Source organism: Podarcis pityusensis, assembly GCF_964106645.2.
Source record: "Podarcis pityusensis genome assembly, chromosome: 6".
NCBI classification, from domain to species: Eukaryota; Metazoa; Chordata; class Lepidosauria; order Squamata; family Lacertidae; genus Podarcis; species Podarcis pityusensis.
In genome coordinates, this window is record NC_138030.1 from 52,135,199 (window position 1) to 52,163,165 (window position 27,967).

General features: G+C 40.9%; 2 protein-coding genes across 7 annotated transcripts in view; one reads left to right on the forward strand and one right to left on the reverse strand.

The window, feature by feature from the left end:
- The window catches only part of TMEM69 (transmembrane protein 69), a 45,359-nt gene that overhangs the window by 628 nt on the left and 16,764 nt on the right, over positions 1-27,967 (forward strand). The window contains exons 2-3 of one of the 3 annotated variants that reach the window (XR_013987445.1): positions 6,472-6,613; positions 9,245-9,339. The gene's annotated coding sequence lies outside the window, so the exon portion shown is untranslated. Of the gene's footprint in view, positions 1-6,468; positions 6,614-9,244; positions 9,340-27,967 lie in introns of those variants that run through there. The other 2 variants (XM_081009569.1, XM_081009568.1) reach the window with 2 other exon arrangements.
- GPBP1L1 (GC-rich promoter binding protein 1 like 1) lies at positions 2,119-27,926 on the reverse strand. Of its 4 annotated transcripts, none has more exons than XM_081009468.1 (12): positions 27,784-27,926; positions 13,516-14,353; positions 12,057-12,172; positions 10,362-10,491; positions 9,183-9,463; positions 8,502-8,574; positions 7,211-7,404; positions 6,184-6,324; positions 5,849-6,007; positions 4,671-4,792; positions 3,263-3,365; positions 2,119-3,024 (listed from the first exon to the last, which is right to left on the reverse strand). In XM_081009468.1, the coding sequence occupies exons 3-12, from the start codon at positions 12,114-12,116 to the stop codon at positions 2,875-2,877; spliced, it is 1,413 nt and encodes a 470-aa protein (XP_080865594.1). In that variant the 5' UTR covers positions 12,117-12,172; positions 13,516-14,353; positions 27,784-27,926; the 3' UTR covers positions 2,119-2,874. The 4 variants fall into 4 exon arrangements, with proteins under 4 accessions (XP_080865594.1, XP_080865593.1, XP_080865596.1 ...); XM_081009467.1 differs by lacking the exon at positions 27,784-27,926 and adding an exon at positions 27,516-27,713; XM_081009470.1 differs by lacking the exon at positions 27,784-27,926 and adding an exon at positions 26,436-26,818.

Genomic DNA, 27,967 nt, shown 5'->3' on the forward strand with positions numbered 1-27,967 from the left:
ACACACACATTGAAGACAACGCTTTATACATCTAACAAATGGGCTCTAGTTTATGAAAGCATGTACCACAATAAATCTGCTTTAGACTTTAAGGTGTCAATGCCGGAAAGCCAGTATTTCAGCATAGAATCAGAATTGGATGGGACCTTGAAGTTCAACTCTTTGCTGATGCAGAAAATCTACAAAATCCCAAATAGGAGACCAAGATTTAGTTAGGAAAAAACCCGATACCCCATTCTAATCCTCCACTGTGCATCAAAACTGACATGAGACTGAGTCTTCACAAATATCACCTGTCTTACCAAGCATAGCCATATCCCCAGCGGAAAGTCTAGTCATGTCATATCACTACAGCTCTAGGAAAGTTCCAGATTTTACTATGAAATTCTTGCAACCTAGTTGAAATTAATTTGAAAGTTGATAAATGTTTAAGTACATGTGAACCTATATAGCCATCCTACAAGTTCAGCTAAGTTTATTTTTTATTACAGTAGTCCAGAGTCACAATAAATGTTATCCTTTGGTGAGTCAGCATTCTTCTGCTGTTACCTGAACATGTGATTGAGAGTACTTGCAGCAGATGATTTCTGCATATTGGCGAGCAGAGGATACAGTCTCCTATGCTGGCTGTGTATATATAAGTTGCCTGTAGTATGTTGATTCATAATATATTCCTGCTATTTCTGCAAATTAAATATTTTGGTTGTTCATGTTGAGTCTGATGCAAAGGCCCTCGTAAGATTGCACATTCCTAGTGAGGTTTTGTTGTTGAATAGCAGGTTCCCATGCTGTATAATGCATTGCTTTTAGAAGTGATTTGCCATGTAGCAATGAGTGTGTTGTTCAGGAAGCTTCAAGCCCAAGGAACTGCTGAGCATAAGGAACTAAGTTCTTTGGGTGCAATAATTGTGTCTTTGAATTTTATGAATTGAAGCTGTTTCTAGAGCCTGTGGATTATTATACAGTGGTACCTCGCAAGACGAATGCCTCGCCAGACGAAAAACTCGCAAGACGAAAGAGTTTTTCGTTTTTTGAGTTGCTTCGCAAGACGAATTTCCCTATGGGCTTGCTTCGCAAGACGAAAAACGAAAAAAACGAAAACGTCTTGCAAGTTTGTTTCCTTTTTCTTAAAACCGATAATACCCAGGGTGACTTTGAGGAGCAACTCATAGCACGTGGTGTGGTAGCCTTTTTTGAGGTTTTTGAAGACTTTGGTGATTTTGAAGACTTTGGGAAACCGTGTTTCGCAAGATGAAAAAACTCGCAGAACGAATTAATTTCGTCTTGCGAGGCACCACTGTATTTATTTCCCACTTTCCCCCAAGGAACTCAATATAGCATATGGGGGGGGGTTATTGGGTTGTTTGGTATTTTGTGATTTTATATTGTAACCACCCCAAGACCTGCAGGTATAGTGCGGTATACAAATTAAATAGTGTGTGTGTATACTTGGTTCCCCGCCCCCTGTTTTATCCTCAGAACAATCCTGTGAGTTAGTCTAGGTTGAGAATGACACAATGAGTATCAAATTAAAGTAGGTTTGATTTGAATTCTCTATATTTTCTTCAGTGTATAAACATTAGCATTTCAACTGAGCCTCTCTCCCTCACTTTACACTCAGATGTTAATTTATGTTCAGTTCTGATAATATCTGCATTGTAATGTGAAATTGCTCTGCACAGAGAGAAAGAGAAGTACAACTATTCAACTGGTAAGGTAAAGGTAAAGGGACCCCTGACCATTAGGTCCAGTCGTGGCCGACTCTGGGGTTGCGGCGCTCATCTCGCGTTATTGGCCGAGGGAGCCGGCGTACAGCTTCCGGGTCATATGGCCAGCATGACTAAGCCGCTTCAGGCGAACCAGAGCAGCGCACAGAAACGCTGTTTACCTTCCCACGGGAGCGGTACCTATTTATCTACTTGCACTTCGATGTGCTTTCGAACTGCTAGGTTGGCAGGAGCAGGGACCCCTTGCTTAAAAACCAAATCAGGATTTATTCAAGTTACTCAAAACTTTTCTTTAAAGCAGGTTCTGTTATATGAAGGCCACAATAACACAAAATAAGGATAGCCAAGTTGCCTTACTTATATAGTATTTCATGAGAAATGAGACACAGAATTGGCAAACTGATGCAAAATATTTATTCCAAGTTAGTTATCTTTTGTTGCAGTAGTTTTCCCCCTCATACAGACTCAATGTGATAGTCACTTTTTTAAATCTGTAAATAATGTTATCAAAATAATCTTAATCTTTGAAGTCCCACAAAAATTTATATTTTACAATCCACCCTGAATATCAAGGTTGCAAGAACACAAACAATTCCTATATCCAAATATTTTACAGCTGTACCCCCAAAAAAGAAAAAAAACCAAACACGCCTGGTTAAGTGATGAAGCTCCCCGAGCCGCCAAAAAACAAAATAAAAAAGTTCCATGTTATTAGCATTAATTTAACACAATTAGAACTTCCATAGCCATTTTGTCATTGACAATGATTGTTTTAGCACATTATTGCCGCACAGCATTTTGCTATGTGGACGGCAGTATGAGAAGCATGTGGCTGCCCAACTCAGTCCCTTACATCCTGCTGCTGATGAGACTGAAACTATGCCTTGCACCAGAAGGCCATGAGTCACCCATCTGCATGGACTGTTCTCTATGAAGCATAGAAGGGCAAAACCGAAAATAAGCCAATAGCTTTCTTCTTTGGGATATAATTCTTTCCCTTGTGCATGAAGTTTTCAACAATAAAAAGAAACTGAACAGACTTGAGACAGAATAAACTCTGCTTCATTTGAACCCCAAACATTTATGTGCTGAACTACAAACTGAGTTTGCTGGGTTGTTTTGTACTGTGGGTTTTTTGTGCCTATTTTCAGGCATCATCGTCTGAAGTTTCACTGCTACTTGTTTCTGTATCCGACTCCTCAATCTCTGTCTTAAAAGTGCTTCTCCAGTGGGAGAATAGTTGACTGTTGCCACGGCCTTGAAGAAATCCATTCTTCCTAAAGCCGTTTCTTCTTAGCTGCAGGAAAGAAAGGAAAATGAATTCATATTTGTTTCCCTTTTCCATTCAGAGCTCAAAGCAGAGTACACTCTAATACTATGTACATATAAAACAAAGTCTATATAGGCTTGTCAACATGCAAAAAAATAACGAGTAGACGCTTTTGCAGTCATCTCACAGGTTTTATGAAATAAAACTAGGAAATGACCAATGCTAAAAGACTGATAATAATATTAAACACAAAAGCTAAACATACCTGCTCTGACTTTATTTGGAACTCTTTGAGCTCATCCTCTGTGAGGGGAAGGCAATTCTCATCATTTTCAGGGTACTCTTGCCACCCCATTGCTTTCAATAACCTAGCAATTTAAAGGAGATGGGGTGGGTTGAGAAAGAGAGGTTGGATTAACAATGGAAGAAAGACCCACCCCCACATCACAATGCATACAAAATTGGCACGTTTTCTATAGATACTCACCACTGATTTTTACATGAATTAGTTAAGTTCTATTTAACAAGCATTGTTAACAATGCTTGTTAAATAATGTTAAATAATTGTTAACAATTATTTAACAAGTATTCTTCAGCTGCAAAGGAACATGGGGTGACTTTATGAAGAAGGACCTAGGTAATGAAAGTAAATGATGTGGTTATGAGGGACTGGGGAATGAAAAAGGAATATGGCAGGAATCAGGAGCTTTTTTGTGACAGGCCCACTCCTGAGGGTTAATGTGAGAAAGAACTGGACCAGTGATGGCTAGAGCTAGAAGCCAAGTGGATGGGGTTGCCCCCTTCTCCCTCTCAGGTTATAACTGAGTAGAATACACCTCTTGTATTCTTTATTCATGAGTAAGAAATCAACTATTCTTGAGGAATAGTTTTTTTGTGTATGCATGCTGACATGCATGTATTAGGTGCTTGTCAGCATGCCAAAATCTGAGGGGTGATAAATAATGGGGAAAATAATTGTGTCATCTGCCTCTTCCAGAGCAAATGGGAGAAAATGTCTCTTCCCCAACTCACTACCTTGTGGCAGCAACAGGGACTCTGTGACAAATGATGGCAAATACACCTTGCTCCCTACTCCTGTTATGAATCATAGAATTGTAGAGTTGGAAGCTATCCCAAGGGTTATCTAGTCCAACTCCCTGCAATGCAGGAATCACAACTAAAGCATCCCTAACAGATAAGGAGCCATTACTCCTATGCCTGCTCTGAGGAAGCAGCACTGCAGCATCAGAGGTTGAGCAATTACTGGGTTCAGGTTTATGCAGGCCTGATCTAGCCGTGACATTAAGTATCTACTGTTGTGCTCAAACAGCTGGGGTAGTGTCAGAAGACTTAATGATTTATTCCACAAAAACATTCTGGTCTTATGTGTGATAGATAGATGTTAGGGAGTTACACCCTTGCCACCACCTTTGAAATAATATGCCTCTGTGCAAAGACCCTCCCAGTATATGAGCACCCACTGCAGGACAGCACACTACACTGCAAGAACAGCATGATCAAACAATAGAAGCAAAAACTGACAATAACTTGTGGTTGGTGATAGAACTTTAAGAAGTTTCAGGTTCTACTTTTACTTCTGACTCTTATTCCACTAATTTATTTACAACGCTGGTAGAAAAAGATTTTCCTTAGCAGTCTGTCTTCCCTCTTACCTGTGTTCTGCTTCTAATGAGTGAGAAAGGTTCTCCCCTTCTTCTAAAGGCAGAGAAAGACCATTCTGGTGACAATTCTCTTCCCAGTTTTCCTTTGGTTCTGGTGTGCTGCCATCCTCCATCTGGCAAGGGAGAAAAAAATAAGTCAAATTACCTGGTGAAGGCTGCTGAGCCTTTAGATCATAGTATCAAACAACCACTCTTGTACTGCTATCTATCCAATCAAAACCACACTTGCTATGGAATAAGCCCAGCAAGACTTCAAAACATGCACAAATTGCTCTGTAAGGAGTTTACTTTTGGGAAAATAATCAATATATACCCTGCCTTCCTGACCATAATTAATACTAACAAATTACATTGTAAAAATATTCTTTTTCCCCCAAGATCCCTCTATCTAGAAGCTGTAGTTTCTAGAATGGGGAAGCAAGTCCTACTAATAAGAACACAATCCAGCAAAGTAAAAACACATGTCCAACAGGGTGCTATGTGTGCAATTTTCGAGCCTTGATGAATCCTACAATCAGGATTGTGAATGGGTTCCCAACAAATAACTTAACCATGTATTCTGCACACATTGGATCTGGTCCCACAGACATCTGACAAAATGCTTAGTTATAACCTTATTGTAACCAATAAGGTCTTTTGCTTCCAAGATCAGTAGCCAGTACTCTTTAATACCTCTATCACCCTTTATTTCCCAAAAGTAAAAAAGACTTTAAAAGCTTTCAATTACCTTAATGTGCTAGTCCAGCACAATTATTTGGGGAGTGGGGGAATGAAAATGTCTATACTGTTTTGTGTTATGCACTATACATTTCTAAAAATTAAATATAGCTTTGTTTTATTTGTTGAAAAAACTAGTATATATAGATTAAAAATGAATTTCTGCAGGGGTTATTCACTAAATGGACATACTGTGCATGAAGAGGACACATATTTTGTTTATGCGAAAACTCACTCCTTTAACTATCATTTATCACCTATCTGCACAAGCCAAAGAACAGAACCAAAAATCAAATTCCCATAAAAAGTAGCTGATTACCAGACAAGTCAAGCACTTAGAATAGTTGGAAAATACCAGCTCTGCCATACCTTTAACACAGCATTTCATTTCACACTCAAAAATCCCTATCGTTTTAATACTCTAGAAAGAAAAACCGGAGCTGCACCCTTACATCCTCCAATTTGTTGCTCTCATGGCGCTCTGGCAACTCCCCATTCCGGTCATCCTTCAAGGCCTTCAAGAACTCACTCTTCTTATCTGTGGTGCGGCGCATCAGCTTTGTCAAGCGAGAGGAGTTTATTTCAATGGGAGGGGTGATGCTGGAAGGACTCTGTAGAGAGAATAAAAGTGCTGCAAATCTTCCAGAGTTTACTTTTTACCAGAGGGATCCTGTCCTCCCTACCTCATTTCTATTTGTGTCATTTAAGCTGGGTGATCATAAGTGTATGTTCACTGATGTTCAAATACTTTCAAATCCAGTTTTTTAATTCAACCTTTCAAGCTTACCTCTTTGGAAGAGGTGAGAACAGAGCCACTGGCCAATACAGCAGGTTTGGTTACAGACACTGGACTTGTAAAAGCAGAATCACGGCTGGAGGAGAGCGAGCCTGGTTTATGTTCACTTCTGTTAGCTTTCCATTGGCTTGGCTACCATGAGAAGAGAACAAATACAGTAACATTAGGGAGCAAAAAACTGCATAAAAGCAACACCAATAATTAATCTAGTAACTTGATTTTTTATCTTGCTTAAAACTAGACAGTCACCTTGATTACTATTTATATTTTTGTCAGCAGGCTGAAAAAACTGGCACCAGCCCCATCACGGATCCAGGAAAAGGAAAAGGAAAAGAAAGTGGTCGGAGTAATGTAGAAAGTTTCCCATCCCCATTTCTACTTGTGACAGGCTTTGGCAGGCCTTGCTTATTCCTACAAAGAGGTGAGAAGGTGCAACAGTGGGCAATTAGAATTCCCCTGAATGTGTGCAAATGGAGAGGGCTGCATTTATCCTACAAGACACATGTTGTGCATGGTGATTATATGGTAACACCCTGTGTAAAACATTTAAACTGTAGAGGAAGCACTAAGAGTTGAAGACAGGGAATACAAAAGTAGAAGCCAGGAACAGCTGGGGAGAAAGCATGCAGAACTGGAGTAACGAGGAAACCTGGCACGTTTCCCTAAGTCACAAGTAAATAGAGATTGTTGAGAGCTTAATACCAAATGTTCCTGCATCTACTGGTTGTCATAATGCAGCCCTTCTCAGCAAAGGAGAGAGGGCACACCCTCACATTGGGGAGCGGGAAGAAAAGAGAAAAGGAGGGAAGTGCATATAGAACACCAACTCAAGATAACCAGTTTTTTAAAAAAAACTTTTAACCTTCAACATGAACCCTTTATTTCCATTTACATTCTAATAGTATTGTATAGGTTTAGTACAGCACAATTTACTATTTCCCTTAGGTTAGTCAACAGAATGTTAAAACTTCCCCTGCAGTCGTACTTTTACCTTTTATCTGAGTGAACCTAAGCATACCTTGGAAGGGGGTGTTGCAGGCTTGGGAACCAGATTTTTGTAGACACTTGGGACAATGGTAGTTGCCTTGTTGCCATTTGAAAGCTGAGGCCCTGGTGACGTAAATGCAGCTGAGAAGGCAGCAGCAGGATCTTCTTTTGAAACCTTTTTGATGACCAGCATCTTGGTAGGTTGCTTGGCACTAGGAGGGTTTTCTAGTAAAAGGGGTGGGGAAGAAAAACACACCAAATTTTCATTAAAAATGCAGTTCATCCCTAGTTCAAATGGGAATAGATGGTTTTATAGACACTACTTGTTACAGGAAGGCAGAAACGTAGTCCTCTTTTCTACAAGTTCACTCTTTTCTCAACCCAGTTATTTTAGCACCTGCTCAAACAGGAAATATTTGGTGCCAGCTCATCATATAGGACAGGATCTGAGAAGGACTAGTCTGGAAATGTAGTTAACAAATAGATTTATTTTAGGTTTTCAACCAAGATGGATATTCAGTTCAAATAAAGCCCAATTCTAAAGGACAACGCTTTATATAATTGCAATCTGGTGAAACAAGTTATATTCACTATTCTTCCATGAGAGTCTTTGGAGGGAACAAACCTGGACCAGTAGGAATTGTCAGTTGTGCATATTGTTACAAGCTCATTTTTAGGCCCAATATAGTTTAGATGAGCACTAAGATGCAAGTAGCTATGTTTAGCTTAGGCCTCTCACAAAAAGTTTCGACTTTCAATTAGTATGTTCCATTCTGGCTATATGTCTGTAACCAGTGGTATGCATAGGGCCTAACAATCTTAAGGACTACTTTGGATGTTACATGGCTGAACATTGGTACAGTAGATGTGTGATTAATGGTTAGTAGATGACATGGGCTACTTTGGGCATTAAAAAGGATCCATAACTCATTGAATCAAGTCCACCCTTTACGATGTGGCTTCTTAAGGCTCAGGGCTCAAGCATCACTCTCTTGCTTGGATGGAGGGATGGGAAACACAGCACTTTCCACATTGCTGGAAAGAATTGGAGAAATGCTCTAGATACTGAATGGGCAGGATTTAAATGTCTCTGATGCTGAATGTCAAATATGATGGGGTGGGGGGGGGGGGAAGAGAAGAGAACACAGGCATTTCTTGGTGAGACCCAAGGACTCTACAACACTACCACTAAATATCCAAGGCATCTTTGAAAATTCTAAGATTCAGCTCAATCTGCTTCAAAATTCTTGGGACTGAAAATGGAAAGACAATTTATATCTTTTACTAAGAAGATGGCTGTTCGATGATGCCTCAATACCTACCCCAAACACCAGATGGAGTCCCAACTGGTTTACTCTGGCTGTTCTGTTTTCCAGCTTCTGGATTCAATGATGGCTAGAAAACAAAGAAAAACATGTCTTACTATGATACAGAATATTAACTCTATTTTCAAGTTACTTAGCTAGGACTAAGTTTAAAAAACTTAATTTAATTTAATTTAAATTCAACATTATTCTCTCAAAATTTATATACCAACATCTTGACAATGTTCCTTTGCTGTTGTACTTAATTACTCTGCAAACCAGTGTGAGCAAATAGCAAGTTTATTAAAGAACTAGGTTGGAGATACAAATAGGTTTAAGTGAAGCAGATGTACTGCATGAAAAGAGGATTTAATTTTTTATATAGACTAAACATGGCATAATCAGTATGTCTAATCAGCATCTAGCCTTAGGGAGAGCTGTGAGTTGGAAGGAGGAAGGAACTAAAATGATATTGGTTGCCCAACTGGCACGTGGGAGGAACTTCCCATCTATATCCAAAGAAAGGAGTTTTCCTATGAACATGTAGGTGGACATATGTTCTGGACACATCTCTTGGGGCAGAGCATTCACACATTATGCAGTTTGGGGAAACACAGAGACGCATGAAAGCATAGAAGAAATCAGTGCTTGTGAAAATCAGCAGGAAACCTTGTTGAAAACACAGTACTGTACACTTACAAAGTCTTCCTCCTCAAATTGCAGTTTCTCCTTTTCTTCCTTTTCCTCCCTCGTCTCAGCAGGTGGCTTTTCCTGAAAGGCTGAACCCTTTCGGGAGTGGAAATTGCCATTCCAGTGGCGATGGGATCCAGTTCCTCCTCCTCCTCTTTGATTCATGCCATCATGGCCTCGTGAAGAACCATACCAGCCAGGCTGATTGCCAGCTAGCCCAACATGAACTCCTTTAGAAGCACCAGAGTCCACAGAATCATGACGGTGCAGGGAAGGCTGATGCCAGCAGTCTGCATGAGAGGAAGGTTGTTGTATGAATAAAAATAGTCAGTACCTAAAATATCTGCCATAGTACAGATCTCTAATGAAGCCAGCGTGCAGCAACAATGCACTTTGTCAGGGGTTGGGAACCTCTGGTGCGGGAGCCAATTTGGACCTACAATGCAGCCCAGCTACTTCTGGCAAATCACACCTATCTATTTCCCTCCCCCCCAATGCCATATGCAGCTATTGAAGTGGCTTCAATGGAACAATTAGAAGCAAGTTCATCATTGTTCCCTTGCTGAAGCAGGGCACACTCTAACCATCCATCAGTTGATTTTTATGGAAACACCATAGCAATCCTGGAACAAATTTCTTTGATGACATACTGGGAGTGTTCTTTCATAGAGGCACATCACCTCATTGTGATATTGGGTGATTGACAGATGGGAGACCCTGCCCAAATTTGGCCTGCAAAGTGTAGGGCAGAAACAGATTTGGTCCACCTGGAGGAAAAGTCCCCCATCCCTGCTCTATGTCAGTTCAGAATATCACCCTTACTACTCCAACCAGATCTTGGGATTACAGCCTTTATTACGAAGTCCAAGTGAACAATATACCCTAACCATTCTACCATACAAGCAATGACATTATAGTCTTCTATCACAGCTGTCTTCTTGACGTTTGCTTAAGTATGCCAACAGACTCCTAGCACATCATGAAAAATCAGAATACTACCTACGGAGTGCTCACAGTTTACTCTCTCATAGGAAACAATTGTTACAAAGTCCTGGGTAAGTTGAAAACCTCCACACTTTTATCTCAGACAGTCAGGTTTTTCAAGCATTTAAATGTTTGCAGCACCTAAGTGAGTAATAAAACCTAAGACCAGTGTGTACAAGTTCTAGTATGAGCCCTTTTATATACCTCCTGCAGTTCTGAGGGGACCATTATTAAAAAAGCCATCAGAAGAGTTGTGGCGTCTCCGGCTTACTCCAAAGCGGCCCTCTCCCCGAGGAAGATGCTCTCCGTGCTTCTCAAGAGTGGTTCCAGGGGCCTATTAAGGAAAAAATAATAATCAAAACATGCAAAGGCTCTGGAATTATGAGTTCCGCATGAGTTTTCAGGAGTTTATCAGACTGTTTCCTACTTTGTTCAAAAGTGATATTCCAGTGACCACCAGAACCAACCAACAAAGCTAAATTTGGTATATATGTACCAGCTTCAGCCACATGTTTGCAATTGTGTGGAATCTGTTCCTTCCTTGATTCCTTTTAAATACACTGTGACAGCAAATTATCTTGCTATTATTTCAGGGTAACAGATTGATCAACAGTCAAACAGTTTAGGACCCATATTGGAAAATGGCATTTAGATTCTTCATTTATAAGAAGCTACTGAAAGTGCACATTGAGTGCATTATAATAGTTCTATGCATTATGATAATCCAATCTGGATATTGTCGTTAATTATTGCTACCAAGTCTGTCCTAACCAGGAATGGGAACTGCTGGTGCACCTATCAAAACTAACAAAAAGCAATTCTGGCTATAGCTGCTACTGGGCACACAGGAGCAATGTCACACCCCCATGCTGCACATTTGAATCTTAATGGTAAATACAACCCTATCCAAATTATATATACAGTGGTACCTCTAGATACGAACGGGATCTGTTCCAGAGCCCCGTTCATATCTAGAAGTAAATGTAACTAGTGACAGCACGTCTGCGCATGCCGCTTTTCGCCGCTTCTGCACATGCACGTGACGTCATTTTGAGCGTCTGCGCATGCGCAAGTGGCGAAACCCGGAAGTAACACGCTCCGTTACTTCCGGGTTGCTGAGGAGCGCAACTCGAACACGCTCAACTTGAAGCGTCTTCAACCCGAGGTATGAGTGTATACTCTTATAAGGGGCTCCCAGTAGTCTGGCTTCCAGGACAACACCAGCTTAGCTTCAGTCATATTGTAGCATTTGTTGTTCCCAGAACATCCACTTTGTCCCTCAGGGCACATACTTTGCCCACATATTAATTAACAATTTTGTGTGTTACTGTAATGGTAAATGTTTGTATTTTCTCTGTGCATGACTTTGAGAGACTGGCTATTCCAAACCAGGGGTAGAGAACCTTTTTCAACCCGAGGTCTACATTCCCTGAGAACCTTCCAGGGGATGCATGCCAGTGGTGGGTGGGGCCAGAGGCAAAAGTGCATGGATCAATTAATGTAACTAGAATAGGCTACATTGCAGCCACACAAAACGCAAGAGTTTAAACCAACCCTTCCCAATGAAGCAAAAAACAGTTTGAAGAGGGCACTGGTTACATTTAAGTTTTGCAGCTTTTCCCATGTCATGACGACAGATCATTAGTGACAAATTGTCCAAAAATGCAATTTGTATGTTAGTTTTTTTAATGCAAGCATTAGTTTGACAAATGGGCTATCAACTCTGGTAGCAATGTCCTACCATTTTATTGTTGATGCACTTTTAATGCGGGCTCAGTATGGCCAATATAACTTAACTATTTTACAAAGCCATGTATGCATTTCATAATCAAATAGGCAACCTGGCCATAACTTGTCTAAATGTTATTGAAGAGTTTGATCCAAGATTCAGTCGTTTACCTTAGCAGACTGTGGTGTAGAGAAGTTAAGCCAGGCAGGAACAAAGTCATGCTGCGCCATTTAGGTCCAGTGTCTCTCCTTCAATAAAGCGAGGCATCAAACCTCATGGCCAGGATCTAAGACAAGATGAACAACACATATCCACTGTCAGCCCTTCCCAGAGCAAAGACAACACAGCAAAGACAGGACTGGGCCTGCCCCCAACAGCTTGGACAGCAACTCAGTATCTTTCCAAGAGCTAATTGAAGGATATACAACTTGATATAGATCCATTCTGAACTACTGTAGTTCAATGGCTCCTGCTGATTTCCACCCTCCATGCTCAATTAAAACCAATAAAAGTAGAAAATGAGCTCCTTCAACCTTTATAGTTTCTGCTGGGAACTAGAAAAAGTTGATGAAGAATTCAGTATTAATTTCCCCTCCAGCATATTAGTATTTCACTCATGTCTCCCTCTGTACACTATAAATGATGGGTAGGCAAACTAAGGCCCGGGGGCTGGATCTGGCCCAATCGCCTTCTAAATCCGGTCCACGGACGGTCCAGGAATCAGCATGTTTTTACTTGAGTAGAATGTGTGCTTTTATTTAAAATGCATCTCTGGGTTATTTGTGGGACATAGGAATTCATTCATCCCCCCCCCCCCCAAATATAGTCTGGCCCCCCACAAAGTCTGAGGGACAGTGGACTGGCCCCCTGCTGAAAAAGTTTGCTGACCCCTGCTATAAATCTTTCACAATAAGCATGTTTGAACGGTATCATGGCTTTTCCATGAGCACAGAACAAGAAATCCACAGTCAAGAATATCCCATTTCCCATTTTGTCTGAACTGGGAAACTCTTCAAACTTCTTCAGTTATCTAAAGGATTGTCACGTGGAGGATGGAGCAAGCTTGTTTTCTCCTGTCCCAGAGGCTAGGACCCAAACCAAAGGATTCAAGTTACAAGAAAGGTAATACTGGCTAAACATCAGGAAGAGCTTTCTGACAGTCGGGCTGTTCAACAGTAGAAAAGACTCTCTTGTAAGGTGGTGCATTCTCCTTCATTGGAGGCTTTTAAGCAGAGGTTGTATGGTCTTCTGTCATGCTTTAGTTAAGATTCCTGCATTGCAGGGGTTGAACTTGACTCTTGGGCCCCTTCCAACTTACGATTCTATGCTTCTAGACACCATCTGAAGGCAACCTCAAGCCATGGCTTCAAATACTGGTGAGTTCCAAAGCCACTAAACAGGATATTATTTTTAACTAAAGACTTCCCTGTTCTTTGCCACCTCATGCAAAGACAGGAAAGGAGCAGCTGCATGTGGGTGCACAAGACTTCTTATTTCTTCTTATTAAATCAAGATATGATCATTTGAACATACCTGTTGTGAAATATCACAAACAGAGATGGAAATGAAGGCGCAAAGATTGTGTATTTTCATATAGCTATAAACAAAAGAAGTCCCACAATGACTTACCTAGTCCGGCCTCTGCAGTCCACCACTCTCACTTTTAGCACTTCTCTTGGTTCTCCAGATTTCTTCCTTCTCCAGGGTGCACCTATGCCAGCTTTGTGGCAAGGGTGAGTCCCAAAGGAAGCACGAGAAGCCGCACTTCGTGCCGACTGCACCCCTCACCCCTCTAGCTGCTCATCTTAATTGCTCTCTGCACTTATATGAGAAAAAAAATACCTAAAAGGGAGTGTGCATTTTTGAAAAGCCACAACTACATTCACCTCATTAATTTTGCTGTTGTTGTTACAATGCTATGCAACTCAGCTTTTACATTACAACAGGACTTATCAGATATGCACAGCATTCAGAAAGACACCATGATTAATGGTGAACTCCACAAATCCACTTTGTTCATCTTCTGCAACAACTTGATTTGGAATGGGGGCGGGGAGGTGGGTGGCAGGACCATGAAGTATCTTGCAAATTCTGAAAATGTGTGTTAAAACTTATATTTGTAGAAGTTCTAAAATGCAAGACTCATCTTCACCACTTTTATAGTTGCTTAAAAAGTTGTTAGCATTCTTAAAACTGTATCTTGAAAGGATTTTCACATAATGTAACTTAAATTTCCTTGCTGAGGAACTAAAAGCAACTTGATGAAGAGGTAAGATTCACAATGATTTCTGTCCTATTGTTGCTATGAATGCATTCAATTAAAGCTAAAAGTAAGGGGCTAAGCCAGAAAATAATCTCTCCCTGAACTAATTTAGTTGAGTTGTTGCTTTAAAAAAGAGAAAGTTGGTGTATTATAATGAGTTTGGGTGACGATCTTCTGAAAAGTGTAGAATTCACGAAGTATTCTCTGAAAGAAAGACAGTATTACCTATCAGTAAATGAAGCAAAAAGGATCTAAAAGCTCAATAACATAAATTTTCCATGTCTTCTTCAGTTTCTACTGAAATCATGAAGCAAGCCAGCTTTTAAGTTACCTGTGGTTATTTTCAATCAACACCCTATTTCAGCATTTTTAACTTGAAAGTTATCCTATTTGTACCCCATCCGTCCATGTATTACCTTATTTTGTCTTCATAAAATAGCTTCATGAAGTAGGTTAGGCTGAGAGACTTTACCACCCACAGTGGCTGGGGCAACCCAGTCAGATAGGCGGGGTACAAATTATTATCATCATAATCATTATTATTATTATTACCACCATCAAAGCTACCTTGTGAGATTCATGAATAAGGATTTGAACTCCAACACTCCAGACATACCTACTTTGTAGGTGCCGCCATGTTCAAACACAGGTCTGCCAACATGCACTACCAACAGAGGATACAAATAACACTCTCTAATTGCAAATTCACTGAATACCGACAAAAGCCCCAAAAAAAGGGACAGAAAGAAACAAAAGGAAAGTTGTCTGCCTGCTCAGAGGGAGCCTTGAGGCTTGCAGATATATATAAAAAAACACTTTACAAGGCGGCAAAACCCCCAAAGTCAACCAAAAGAGGACTGAGCACAGTCAATACTATGCAATGCTGATTATGTAAATCTAGCTCAGAAAAACTCTTAGGAAAGGTTTAGATTTTATTACCTACCAAACAACCCTCACTAATACAGTGTCTATAATTAATCAACCCTAACAACTACTAAGCTATGACTTATTTGAAATTGGAAGCACACACACACACACACACACACACACACACACACACACACACCACAGAACACTAGCACATCACTAAGGATGCTATGCATTTTAGAATTTAAAAATTCCACGTTCCGTTGATTTATCACCATGGCAGAAATCATAGGCCTAGAATCACAAAAGGTAAATTATGGAAGGTTTCCTACTGGTCAAAAAGAAACCCCAGAACAGCAGCATTTAAGGTATTCTGCATAGCATTCATTTCTTTAAGTACTGAATTTCTCTTTGATACATGCTTCCTGTAAAGTTATATTTGACTGGAGAAGTGGGCCCAGGCTAACAAAATGAACTTCAATAGGGACAAATCTAAGGTTCTGCACTTAGGCAGGAGGAACCAGATGCACAAATATAGGATGGGGGACACCTGGACTACTAGCAGTAAATGTGAAAAGCATCTAGGGGTCTTGGTGGACCACAAGCTTAACATGAGTCAACAGTGTAATGCAGCAGCAAAAAAATAAAGCTAACACTATTCTAGGCTGCATCAACAGAAGTATAGTGTCCAAGTGAAGTAATAGTACCATTCTATTCTGCCTTGGTCAGACCACACCTGGAATACTGTGTCCAAATTCTGGGCACCACAATTTAAGAAGGAAGTTGATAAGCTGGAACATGTGCAGAGGGCAACCAATATGATTAAGGGTCTGGAAACTAAGGCTTACAAGGAGCGCTTGAAGGAGCTGGGTATGTTTAGCCTGGAAAAGAGGATAGGAGATATGATAGCCATCCTCAAATATCTTAAAGACTGTCACGTGGAAGAGGAAACATGCTTGTTTTCTCCCTCTCTTGGACAGTAGGGCTTGAACCAATGCCTTCAAGTTGTCAGGAGATTCTGACTAAACATTTGGAAAAAACTTTCTGACAGTAAGAGCTGTTTGGCAGTGGAACAGACTCCCGTAAGAGGTAGTGGACTCTCCTTCCTTGGAGGTTTTTAAGCAGAGGTTGGATGGCCACCTGTCATGGGTGCTTTAGCTGGGATTCCGGCATTGCAGGGGGTTGGACTAGATGACCCTTGCATCCCTTCCAACTCTAAGATTCTATGATCTCATATAGCTCAATGTGGAGCTATAATCATGGCAAAGTAGTAAGTTGATATTCTCTAGCCCAGCCTTTTCCAGCCTGATGCTCTCATGACATTTTGGACTACAATTGCCATCATCCCTAATCATTAGCTATGCTAGCTGGAGCTGTAGTTGGGGGTGGGGGTGGGGGCTCCAAGTCAGGGGAAGCTGCTCTAGCCTGATTCAAAAAGTTCTCTGTCAAGACTGGCACATTATTTTTAAAAGAATCACCGATTTAATATCCTGGCCCCATAATTACTATGCTGGGAAAGGGAAATCTGTGGTTCTCCAGATTTTACTGAACTCCAACTCCCATCAGTGCAGCCAGCATGGCCAGGAACTGTTGTCCTCTAGCAACACCTCCTCATGCAAGTACCCAGTGAAGTGATAACTTCTTTTACTGATTGGGGCAGGAAGGGAGGTTAACTATCCATTCACAACCTGGAAATTGGACTCCATATCTCCTAGATGGGAATGCAACATTACTTGGCAAGAGACATTAAAACACACACACACACACACACACACACACACACACACGCCTTCTCAGGATTCAACTCAAATCAGAAATGTTGATTTCCTGGAACATATCCTGATGCCCTAAGTTGAATAGATTCCAGTTTAACATTTCTGACTTATTAAAGTAAACAAAACTAAAAAGATAGGTTAGTTTTACCTAATGAAGTATCTCAAAAAATAATAATTAAGAAGATGAACCCTGCTGAATGAGACCAAAAGTTCATCTACACACCATTCTGCTCCCAAGAGTATTTGAACTTAAATATATGATGGGGTTAGAGGGAATCAAAACACTAAATGTGATTTAGATGTTATATCCAAACAAATGAAAAGCTTTTCAGATTTTTATTACAATACTTATTTTTTTGACATGACAACACACTGTAGTTCACATACTGCATACTTAATGTTTTATTGTGAACATGTTTTGCTGGGCTGTTGTATTCTCTCTGCTAGCACAAGTAGAAACAAAGCATAATTCACAAACCATGGTCTGTTTGGGAGTGAAATAAATAATAATTCCCAATTCAGATGCAATACTAAGCCAGGGATCATAGTTTGCTTCCACTGTGCCCTAGAAGGGAAATGGTAACAGCCCAGAAAGGTATGCTCACAGTAAATCAATAAGTATACCATTAAGTATGCCATTTACAAAGGCAAGAATGTAAGGCCAGCAGCACTTCTCTTATACCAGGCATCCCCAAACTTGGCCCTCTAGCTGTTTTGGGACTACAACTCCCATCATCCCAAGTTTGGGGATGCCTGCCTTATATAGTTTAAATTTTAATTAAAAAATGCACTGAAAATATAACTTGATTTTAGCATGCTCAAAAGCCTGTGGATGGAACTCAGTTATATTTTAGTCACAGTAGACCTGTTGGGCTAAGTAGTTCTGCTAGCTAGCAGGAGCCAACACAAGGGTTTCTGCTGGTGCAGTGAGGCTTACCCACTCTCATCCACCTGCACCAGCCTCACAATCATTCAATCATGCAAGCAGAGATGCCCATTACTCTGCATTTAGAATAACTAGTCACAGTTTCTATATTACCTCAGCATCAGAGGCAGAATGCCTCTAAAAACCAGTTGGGTGGATCACAAGTGGGAGTGCATCATAGCACTCATGTCCTTTGGGTGGGCTTCCATCTGTTGGCCACTTTGAGAACACAAAGCTGGATTAGATAGACCCCCTGGTCTGATCCGACAGGGCTCCTCTTATGGTTTAAATGTGCTGCGTAGAGCAAAGCATTTGGTGTCAAGACTAGGACCCAGCTGAAAGCCCAGATTGGAATGTTGGATTTGGTATGCAAGGAGTGGGTGAGCTACAAGACGCAGCAAACTTTTAAACAGTTTGAAAAAAATACAGAACCCTTTTCTAGATTCTGATTAGTCATCTTCTCCTGATCTATGTTACACATAAGCATCTCCCCCACCTCTTTTTCCTATACAGAGTGTAGCTTAAGTGCCGCAAGATAAGGTTGTATCCCAACTTCAACTTTTCCTTCAGAAGTGAGGATCCTTTGAAGGAGAACAAAGACAAGTAGAATGTATACCATGTATCTTTAGATTCGATTATACCGTACTTTTTTCTTGCTTCCATTCCTAAAGTTAGGCTGTTTTTGTCCTACTGTTCAATTATTGTGTTTCTGTGTGTGTACTTGTATTTTAGTTGTTCAAAAATGTCAGTATTATTAATAGAAAAGCACATTGCAGTGCTGTGGCATCTATCACTACAGCTCTCCAGCAGAAACAGATGCATGGTGTCAGCTGGGTGCTCATCCATGGATAACTAGTATTTACCCTTCTAGCAAGTAACAATTGAGAATGAATGACGTAATATACTTGTCTAAACTAAAAGTGAAAGTTAATACACAGTATAATTCAGGAATTTAACAATACAACTCTTGGGAGGAAAAGTTATTCACTTAACTCAAATACTAAAATTATTTTCGTTTCAGCAAAGTTGTAACTGGGTTCTATTTTGGGATAAAAGTTCCAAGCTATTGCTCAGCTTACAAGAGGTTTACCTGAGAAGCAAAGCAGAGAAGGATTAAATTAACACAATGCAGTTACATGTAAATCTGCAAATACCTGTGCATTTATTAAAGACCTAACAGATGTTACCATAGACACTGAATAACTAATAGAATCGAGAACAAAAAAAGGTTAAGTGTAATCTCCATAGAACAGCCCTTACTTGTAATGTTTTTAGTACTGTTCCTTTCTAAAGAGTTTTAAAATGGCTATTTGCATGTCTGGCGGCTTTGCAATTTATATCTAGTGAAACACTATGAAATCATGCCCCCTTCAAAAACATAAACATATATAATATTGCAAGTTTGTGTGCCACATCCATATTATAGTGGTCAAAATCTTGTACATAAATGTTTAAATCAAAGGAACCTACTGTCTCAGGGAGCCTCTCAACAATCTGACAGATAAGCTATCGCTCATCAGTCTGAAAGTTAGCAATATGACAATTCATCCATCTCATTACCTCCTCAAGTGCCTTACTTCAATGCTTCAAAGGTTTGTCAAACCACAACTTCACAGGAAACTGTGACTTAAGTGCAACTAATAAACCAATATGGCAAACAGCTGAGTGTGCAGAAGAGCCTAGTTTACTCTAGAAAACTGCATGTTTTATGTATTCACCTTTCTAATCACTGATGCATACAGTTACAGCTCAATGTTTGTTAGGTATAAAGGTAAAGGTACCCCTGACCGTTAGGTCCAGTCGCGGACGACTCTGGGGTTGCATGCTCATCTCGCTCTATAGGCCGAGGGAGCCGGTGTTTGTCCACAGACAGTTTTTCCGGGTCATGTGGCCAGCATGACAAAGCCGCTTCTGGCGAACCAGAGCAGCGCACGGAAATGCCATTTACCTTCACGCCGGAGCGGTACCTATTTATCTACTTGCACTTTGACGTGCTTTTGAACTGCTAGGTTGGCAGGAGCAGGGACCGAGCAACGGGAGCTCACCCCGTCGCGGGGATTCAAACTGCCGACCTTCTGATCAGCAAGCCCTAGGCTCTGTGGTTTAGACCACAGAGCCACCCGCATCCCTTGTTAGGTATAGGTATACACAAATTACTGAGTGATTCACATGGGATTTACTATCTAACCTTAAACAGAAATCTGCAAAAAACCAGTCCAGATTCCATTAATTCTACCCAATCATGATTACCGTATTTTTTGCTCCATAAGACTCACTTTTTCCCTCCTAAAAAGTAAGGGGAAATGTGTCTGCGTCTTATGAAGCGAATGCAGACTGCGCAGCTATCACAGAAGCCAGAACAGCAAGAGGGATTGCTGCTTTCACTGCGCAGCGATTCCTCTTGCTGTTCTGGCTTCTGAAATTCAGAATATTTTTTCCCTTGTTTTCCTCCTCCAAAAACTAGGTGCGTCTTGTGGTCTGGTGCGTCTTATAGAGCGAAAAATACGGGTAGTTACTATGTTCTCAATTAAAAACACAGTTCATCCTACTTCTTCTGAAACCTAATTTGCTCCATACATCTCTTGATTGCATAACTTCCAACGCCATGTGCAGTAGTTCTTTGCTAGTTAGTGCTACATTGCATTTTCCCATATAAATGCATTTTGAGCAATGGAATTCTGTATTGGAAGACACTGGTAGGCAAAAACACTTGGATGTGCTGTTCAGCCACATACTAAGACTTACTGGCCCATAGGTCACAAGCAGCACTAGCATCTGGACCCTCAGAACTTGAAAGATTGAACTTATTCCCACACCAAAGAAAACATCTTCATATATTAACAATTTTGAATTTGATCTTTCAGTTTAGTATGGCAGAATGTATTTATGATGAAACCAGTATAATCAACTAACACTGCTTCAGTCTAAATCCTAGTCTATTTTCAAGCACAGAAAAAAGGAGCAACAGCAGTCTGGCCCAACTCATGTACAACAGAGTACAAACATTTCACACCACATCTTTTCACCTTCTACAAAAGCGAACAACAGCCCTAACTTCCATCCTTAGGATGACAAAATTCAAACTGGTATGGTCAACCCTGATCAATAAAAATTTCAAAAGGTATGTGATAAATATAACCTGCAGAGCAGAGGCAGTGACTCAAGGCCAAACTAAATGTTAGGAGGGGAATATGGGATTCATCAGATCATTATGCGATTGTTCGCCTAATGAGTGATTTTCTAGGAACGCATTATGTTCAGATAATGGGATCTGCATGTATTACTTCTGAGAAAGCTTCAAATCAAGTAACTGTCATGTTAAATCTGAAATTTGAAGCCATGTACTGGAGATGGTTCTTCCACCTTCATTTCCTTCCACTGAAACCTTGAATATGGTTGATTAGATGGAAGAAGGTGATTTGGCGAGATGTTCTTAGGTGGTTCAGACAACTGCTGCAGTGCTTATGATTTACACCAGTGGTTTTCAGATTTTTATTTTATGGGAACCCATTCAGCACCAACTTATCTGCTGAGGAACTCCTGTGTCCTATAAAGGGTTATGGGGCTTTTGACACCCAGCTCTGTCAATTCCTGATGAAGCACTGCTGTCTTGGTACTTGGCAGAGAACCAATAAATTGTAACTAGATGGAAGTGCTGTTGGTGGGTGGTTCATCTGCCCAGGAAGGTGCTGTTCAACCAGTTCTGAAAAGGATTTCACTCTCCCTGAAGGATCAGGTGTGCATCCTGTGGGTGCTTATGGATTCAACTTTGCCATTTCAACGTGTGATTGCTTCAGTGGCATGTAGTGCATTTTATCAGCTATGCCTGATATGCTGACTGCAACCTTTTCTTGACAAGAGACAGCCTGGCCATGGCTGGTTAATTTCTAGACTGGAATAATGCAATGAGCTTTTCAAGGGGTTGTTTTTGAAGACATTTTGGAAACTGCAGTTTAGACTATTGCAGCTAGACTGCCAACAAGAATGCTATGCAATCATATCTTGCTTGTGTTATTGATATTGGTATTAACCTTTTAAATGGGAGTGAGAAAGGTCTCAGTCAAAGGGCTGCAGAAAGGGCCAGGTACAAGAGTGGACAGAATATCAAATACAAGTCTTACCTTCCAGTGTTAGAAACAGATTTGAAAGCTAGGAGCTAAATGGCACCTTAAACCTAGGTTATGGGTGTAACAATGGAATGCTTTTTAAGTAACAAGAATACAAAGCTGAAAATGAGTGAACTGCAGCTAAAATATGTTCATTTTCACATGGTCTAGTCCTTCCCTTGCCCTCCCCCTAATATTCTTAAGAGGGTCTCTTCTCCAGTCTTCAGAGAGTAGCTGGAAGTGGGGAATCAGAAAAGGTCCTCTCTTCCTTCCACTGCAATTTTAATCTGAAATTTTAGGCATAGTACTGCGCCCAGAGCTCAGAAACTGCTCATACTAATAAAATTTCCTGTCGCACAATGCGCCTAAAAATCATATATTTCCATTCAGAGAAGAGGGTGTATTTCTATATACAAACTGCAGGTGCCCCTGGAATGTGTGTAGTGTACACGGTATCTCCACACATGTGGGTTTATATACACACACACACATAACATCCATCACAACAACAAGTATTTCACTAGTAGCTTAATATGTCCCACATTAATCTACTAAAGCTTTTGTGAAACCCTTGAAAATCAGAACTACAGGTTAACATACGAAGAATTTACCCTTTGTACACTGAAACAAGAGAGGCATCATTACTGATATCATTGTGAAGTGGGCCATTACTAGACTATTATTATTTTTGCTGTCCATAACGCCACACATATAAGCCATGGCTCAACTGAAATTTGATCACTGAGTTGCTTCATCCAAGTCAACAATTGGTTGCTGAACCCATATTAATTTGTGCATACTTTATACATGGGTGATGTTCAGAGGATAATCTTGGCTTAGTAAATCAAGACTTACACAAGTTTCAGGCACTCACATGCAACCATTTCACCTCTTCCTTTGCACAAATGAGCAAGCCAGGAAGCTGCAGTCCACAGCTTCTTGATGCATTCACACTTGGAACTAGTTAATGCAGTGACCACCTTAATACCATGGTTTCATAATGTGGTTTGTTTGAAAGCCATAACTATGGCTCCTGGTCTGGATGCAGCTTCCTGGCTGCTTCACTCTGGTGAAGGAAGGAGTGAAATGGCTATGTGTGGATGCTGACTCTTGTTTGTATCTCAGATTAATACAGATGTCTATCAACATCAAATGGTGATGACCATCACAACACATATATTTATCCATAAACAAAGTCTAAGGTGACCAGTTCCACTGCCACACTATTTAAAACTTCCCAAGCTTTAAAATGTTCTGGGTTGCATCCGAAAACATCATTGCACAGGTGGAATGGCTTTCATTCATGTACTTCTCCTCCCCCCTCCATGCACCCCCACCTCCCCAACCCACTACCTCAGATTTGGGGGTCATGGGGAGGAGACGTTCCATTGCAGGAGCAGAAGTCATTCCATTTATCCAATGGTTGCTGGATTCAACCCATAATAGGCTGCAAGTAAGCTCCAATTTTGGTATGGGTAAGTTTAAATGCCTGTACAAATACATAGCTATTTTGGAGATGAAATTATTTGGGTATAAACACCATACATTGTTAAATAAGTGGTCTTGAGTCTCCCCCTTTTAAAACAAATAATGTATTATATTTCTAAAATGAAAGCGGTCTGTTTCAATATATTCTTTAAAAAGTCATGTCAGACAAACTGAAGACAAGTCAGCCATTTTACACACCTAACCATTTTTTTGTAATTCAGTTACACCTGAACCTGAATTACTACTTTCCATATTTCCACACACACAGCTGTAAAATATCTGTGTACACTCCAGAAATTAAGCCAATGAAAGATCTGCATTAATTGTCCGTAGCATCTTTTACATACTTTTAAAATCTTTTTTTTTAAGTGTGCTATGAGTGAATCCCGTGTTTGATTAAATACATAGTGGAATTCACCCTTCACAAAGTTTCTCTTTATTATCTAGAACAGAATTTTCTTTCCACCATGAATCAAACATATTACAGTCTTTCAAAAAGAAAGCTTAGATTTTAAGACCATCACAATTTAATTTTTTTGCATTTCTTCTTCTGACTTAATACAGTACTTGAAACTATGTTACAAGGTCATATTTATACCATTTTACAAAAAATGTGATAGGCCTCATATGCACAGTACACGTCTATTTCAGAAATCTTTCTCCTTTTTTAAATAGAGCTTGTTCTATTTATGTTCTAGATACAGGATGGCAGTTTATGCTTTGGTTTAGGACTGCCATTGGGGAAAACAAGGCTGTTGTGCCTTTGACATTAGTACCTCCACAGCTGATTTCCCATGGTAAACATGAGGTTGCTCAGGGGCAGAAAATGTATCTTCACTTTCTCTAATTTTGTGCCATGCCATTCCCCCATGGCTGCCATATTGTAACTGGCATCATCAGCATTCTCTCAACATTCAAAATGGTCCAAAAACGTTGGCGACCTCTGATATATGGTTATGCTACAAGTGCCTGAGCTTAACATTAGTAATGACAAATTAGTAACATGCTGCAGCCTACTGTAGGAGACGTGTTAGGAGCCAGGAAAAGAATAAAAATTAGGCATCAGTCTCATCACCTTTTTGAAGAAATGTGTGCCCTAGAAATTCATTACATTGGTCTCAATCTAGCTTGACTTTACCATATATTACTCAACTATTTTTACAACTAAAGGAGTAGGGAAAGGGGAAGTGGAGAGGTGGGAAGTATCAAAACCTCTTATCTTTCAAAGTACAGTGTTCTTTCTAAAATACAGAGGTTGCAGCAAAAGAGCGAACTAACATATTTCTTTCACAATAGTCATTCCTTCCCCCTTAACAGTTGTCCATAAGTCAGTAAAGGCTACCAAATACTATGCAAATCAACTGGTGAGGCAATACTAGCTTCTCTTTCAGTACTTGCTTTGAATGCAACACAGCAAACAACAAAATTCTAGAAACTTAAATGGAAACCTATCCTCTTTGGGAATTATATTCCAGTCCTGTTGTTTCTTCTAATACTAAATGTTTTTGCACTGCTACTCTTGTGTACAGAAATATTGACAATTTGTTACTAAGGCAAAGTTTCTGGTGCAAGGAAATCTTCCAGAATGGTGAGGCTTACACTCTTCTCTTAATTTACAGAGGCAGAAAAACTAGCAAGCACCAGAATGCCTAAGTGATAAACGAGTTTCTGTATAAGCTTCACTATGTACAAAGCACTTGAGTTTAACTCAGGTATCTAAAACAAAACTGTGCAATAAACCACATGTTAGCTCAGAAGTTCCACTACACTTAATGCAGCTTGAAGTTAGTGTGAATAGGAATGCAGACTATTAACTGGGTGGACATATTTTGAAGAGCATTTAGCATAACAATGTTAATATTTTGCAGGATTTAAGAAAATTTCTAATCTTATTTCCATTTCTCATTACAGTAGGGTATATGACAACAGCAGCAGAAATTTGACAACACAACTCAAAATCTAATTAAAAAATCCCCACCCACAGTCATATCTGTCTACTACTATTAGCAGAAGTGTTAATGTAGCATTCAGTACGTGGACTGTAGGGTTAAATTTCACTTATGCTTGTTGTATAGAAAGGGAGAATTGCAAATGGTAAATCGACTAAAAAGTATTAGCTGACATACAAATAATCCCAAACCCACTAATCTCTTTGAGATACATCTAAAAAAGAACAACATGTGACTCATGCAAAAGTGTGTACAAGTTTATATAAATGAAGTACCTATCAAAATGATTGCAAAATTCTATTATCCTTTCATAATATACTTAGTTCTCATCCTTACCCTGACAATTATCACCCAAGACAGGGGTGCAGAGATTGGGGATTTAATGGAAGATCTATGTGATTTTCAGGAGGTTGGCAACGATTTCTGACTATCAATTGCTTAATAATAGCAAGATGCACAAATCAGATTGCTGAAATGAAGAAAATAGGGTGGCATAGAGCAACAAGGAGTGCATATGTGTGTGGAAGAACTGTCAGCTCAGTTCAGGTCTGGTACTAAAAACAAATTCTTGGGCTCAGAATTCTTTAATTTTAAGTATGCCTTTTGCACCCAACTCTGGTTGATGGATCTTGGGGGTTCCAGAAAAAAAACAAAAGTAGATCCTATAAGTCTGGTCTCTTCCCCCACCCCTAAGAAAACACTGGTCACTGGAACTCTTTCTATTGCATCTAAAAGTCAAACTAATTACTAAAGTATTGATAGATCTCTAGATGCAAATTCTTACTGTTAAGGTTATCAGGCTGAAGTACTACTTTAGTATATTCTCTTTAAAAGTTAAGAATTGTTCCGTTTCCTTCAGACTATCTTCTACATAGAAGGCATATAGACAAATTGTCCTATTTCCCAAGAAATGTTGGTGCAGAACAGGCAAAGCAACTATCCTTTTAGGACACACAACAACTTCCACATTTGCACTAGATTCTATTTAACATTTATATTTTAACTCAGCCACCCAAATTTTAAAGGAAAATGTTTTTACACCCCCACACACCCAAATAATTTCAAGCAGTATCTAGAGTAATATAGCCATCAGGAAAGACACAAGAAGTGCACATTCCATTCAAGCATTAAAAAAATCTACCAGTAACTGCCAGAATCTGACACTCTACTCCTTACCTTGAGTCATATGCAGCAAAGAAGTATTACACAAGTATAATACTGTATGCCTTCCTTCTGCCTTAATATTCAAAATACTCTATTTGTACCTCCCTACAAACACACCCACAAGTCAACTCCCTCCTTCTCAGCCTGCTCAGCAAGAACAACAATGCTAGATTTTACAAGGCAGTCTGCATGGAAGGCAAGATATAATTATCCAGTCCTGACACTTGTATATTTGTTCCTGAATACAGAGTCGCTGTTGTTGTTTGGGGCGGGTGTGTGTGTGAAAAAGAAAACGAAAACAGTTCCATAGGGAAACTACGCAAAGTCAAGCATTCTTACTTAAATATTCCTAGTTTTGACCCACCACACTTTGCTGTCTCGAGTTGTCCAACAAGCTGTCTATAAGTTGTTCAACAAGCCAGCATTTGCCCCCTTTCCTCTAAAGAATAACTCCTCGCACTTTATAAAATCCTGTGCCCTACTCGACAGCCCCCCCCCCGCCTACCCCACTTCAGACCCGCCCCCTACCTTTGCCTAGTATCACAACTGCTTTGATCAGCTTCTCCCTCCCTTCCTATACCCACGCTGGAACCCCAAATCCATTTCACCCCCATGCCAACAAATAACAAAACAAAAAACCCTCTCCCACCTGCCCTGAAAATCACATGCCACCGACTGCCTGTCCTGGCCACTCCGCACCTCCTGCTCAACTTCGCACTCCAGAGGCCTACCGTAGCCTCCTCCTTCCGCTATTCACTCTTTACTCCAGCTGATCCTTCCTCGCACACCTCCAGTCTCCACCCCTGCCCCCCCAATTGCCCGCGCAGACACCTCCAAGCAGGTCCCCCCATTACCCTCTTATTAGCTATCGCCGCCTCCCTGCCCCCCCAACCCTTGCCAAGCACCTCTCCGCGATGCCCCTCGTCCCGAGCGCTTCCGCAAACCAACAACTGCCCCGAGCAACTCTCCCGGCCGCCAAGCGACCCCGCAGGGCCTCCGCCGCCCCCTCGGCTCTTTCCTGCAACAGAACCTCCACTTGTTTATGCTCCCGCCCCCTCGCCTGTTCTGGGCTTCCCCCTGCCCGCTCCCTACCTTACTCTCTCCCCAAAGGCCGCTGGCTGCCGCTCAGCGCCGCCTCAAGTCCAGCTCCTCTTCCCTTCTCTCCACACAAGGCCGTGCTTACGGGACCAGGCCCCACTCGCCCCCTCCCGCCTCACTCTCTGTGTCGCTTGAGTTCCCCACACCGAACCATAACAAAGCTCTGCCCAAAATGGCTGCCCGGCCCAGCCCGGCCGGGGGCCGGAGGGGGCGGGGCTACTCACGCGTGTGAAGGGGGGGGAAGAGGGGGAAACACACCCACCTGGGCCCAGCCCGTGCCAAAAGACCGGGGCGCACGCGCACTCGCTTTCCGCCGCTCGTGCTCTGGCTCGTCCGAGCCAGGCGAAGTAGTCTTTCGCGTGCCGCCCACCAAAGAGGCTGCTCAGGGCTCTCGCGCGCCTTCCATTTCTGCTCTGCGCATGCGTGAGCGTGTATCCTCCTGGTTG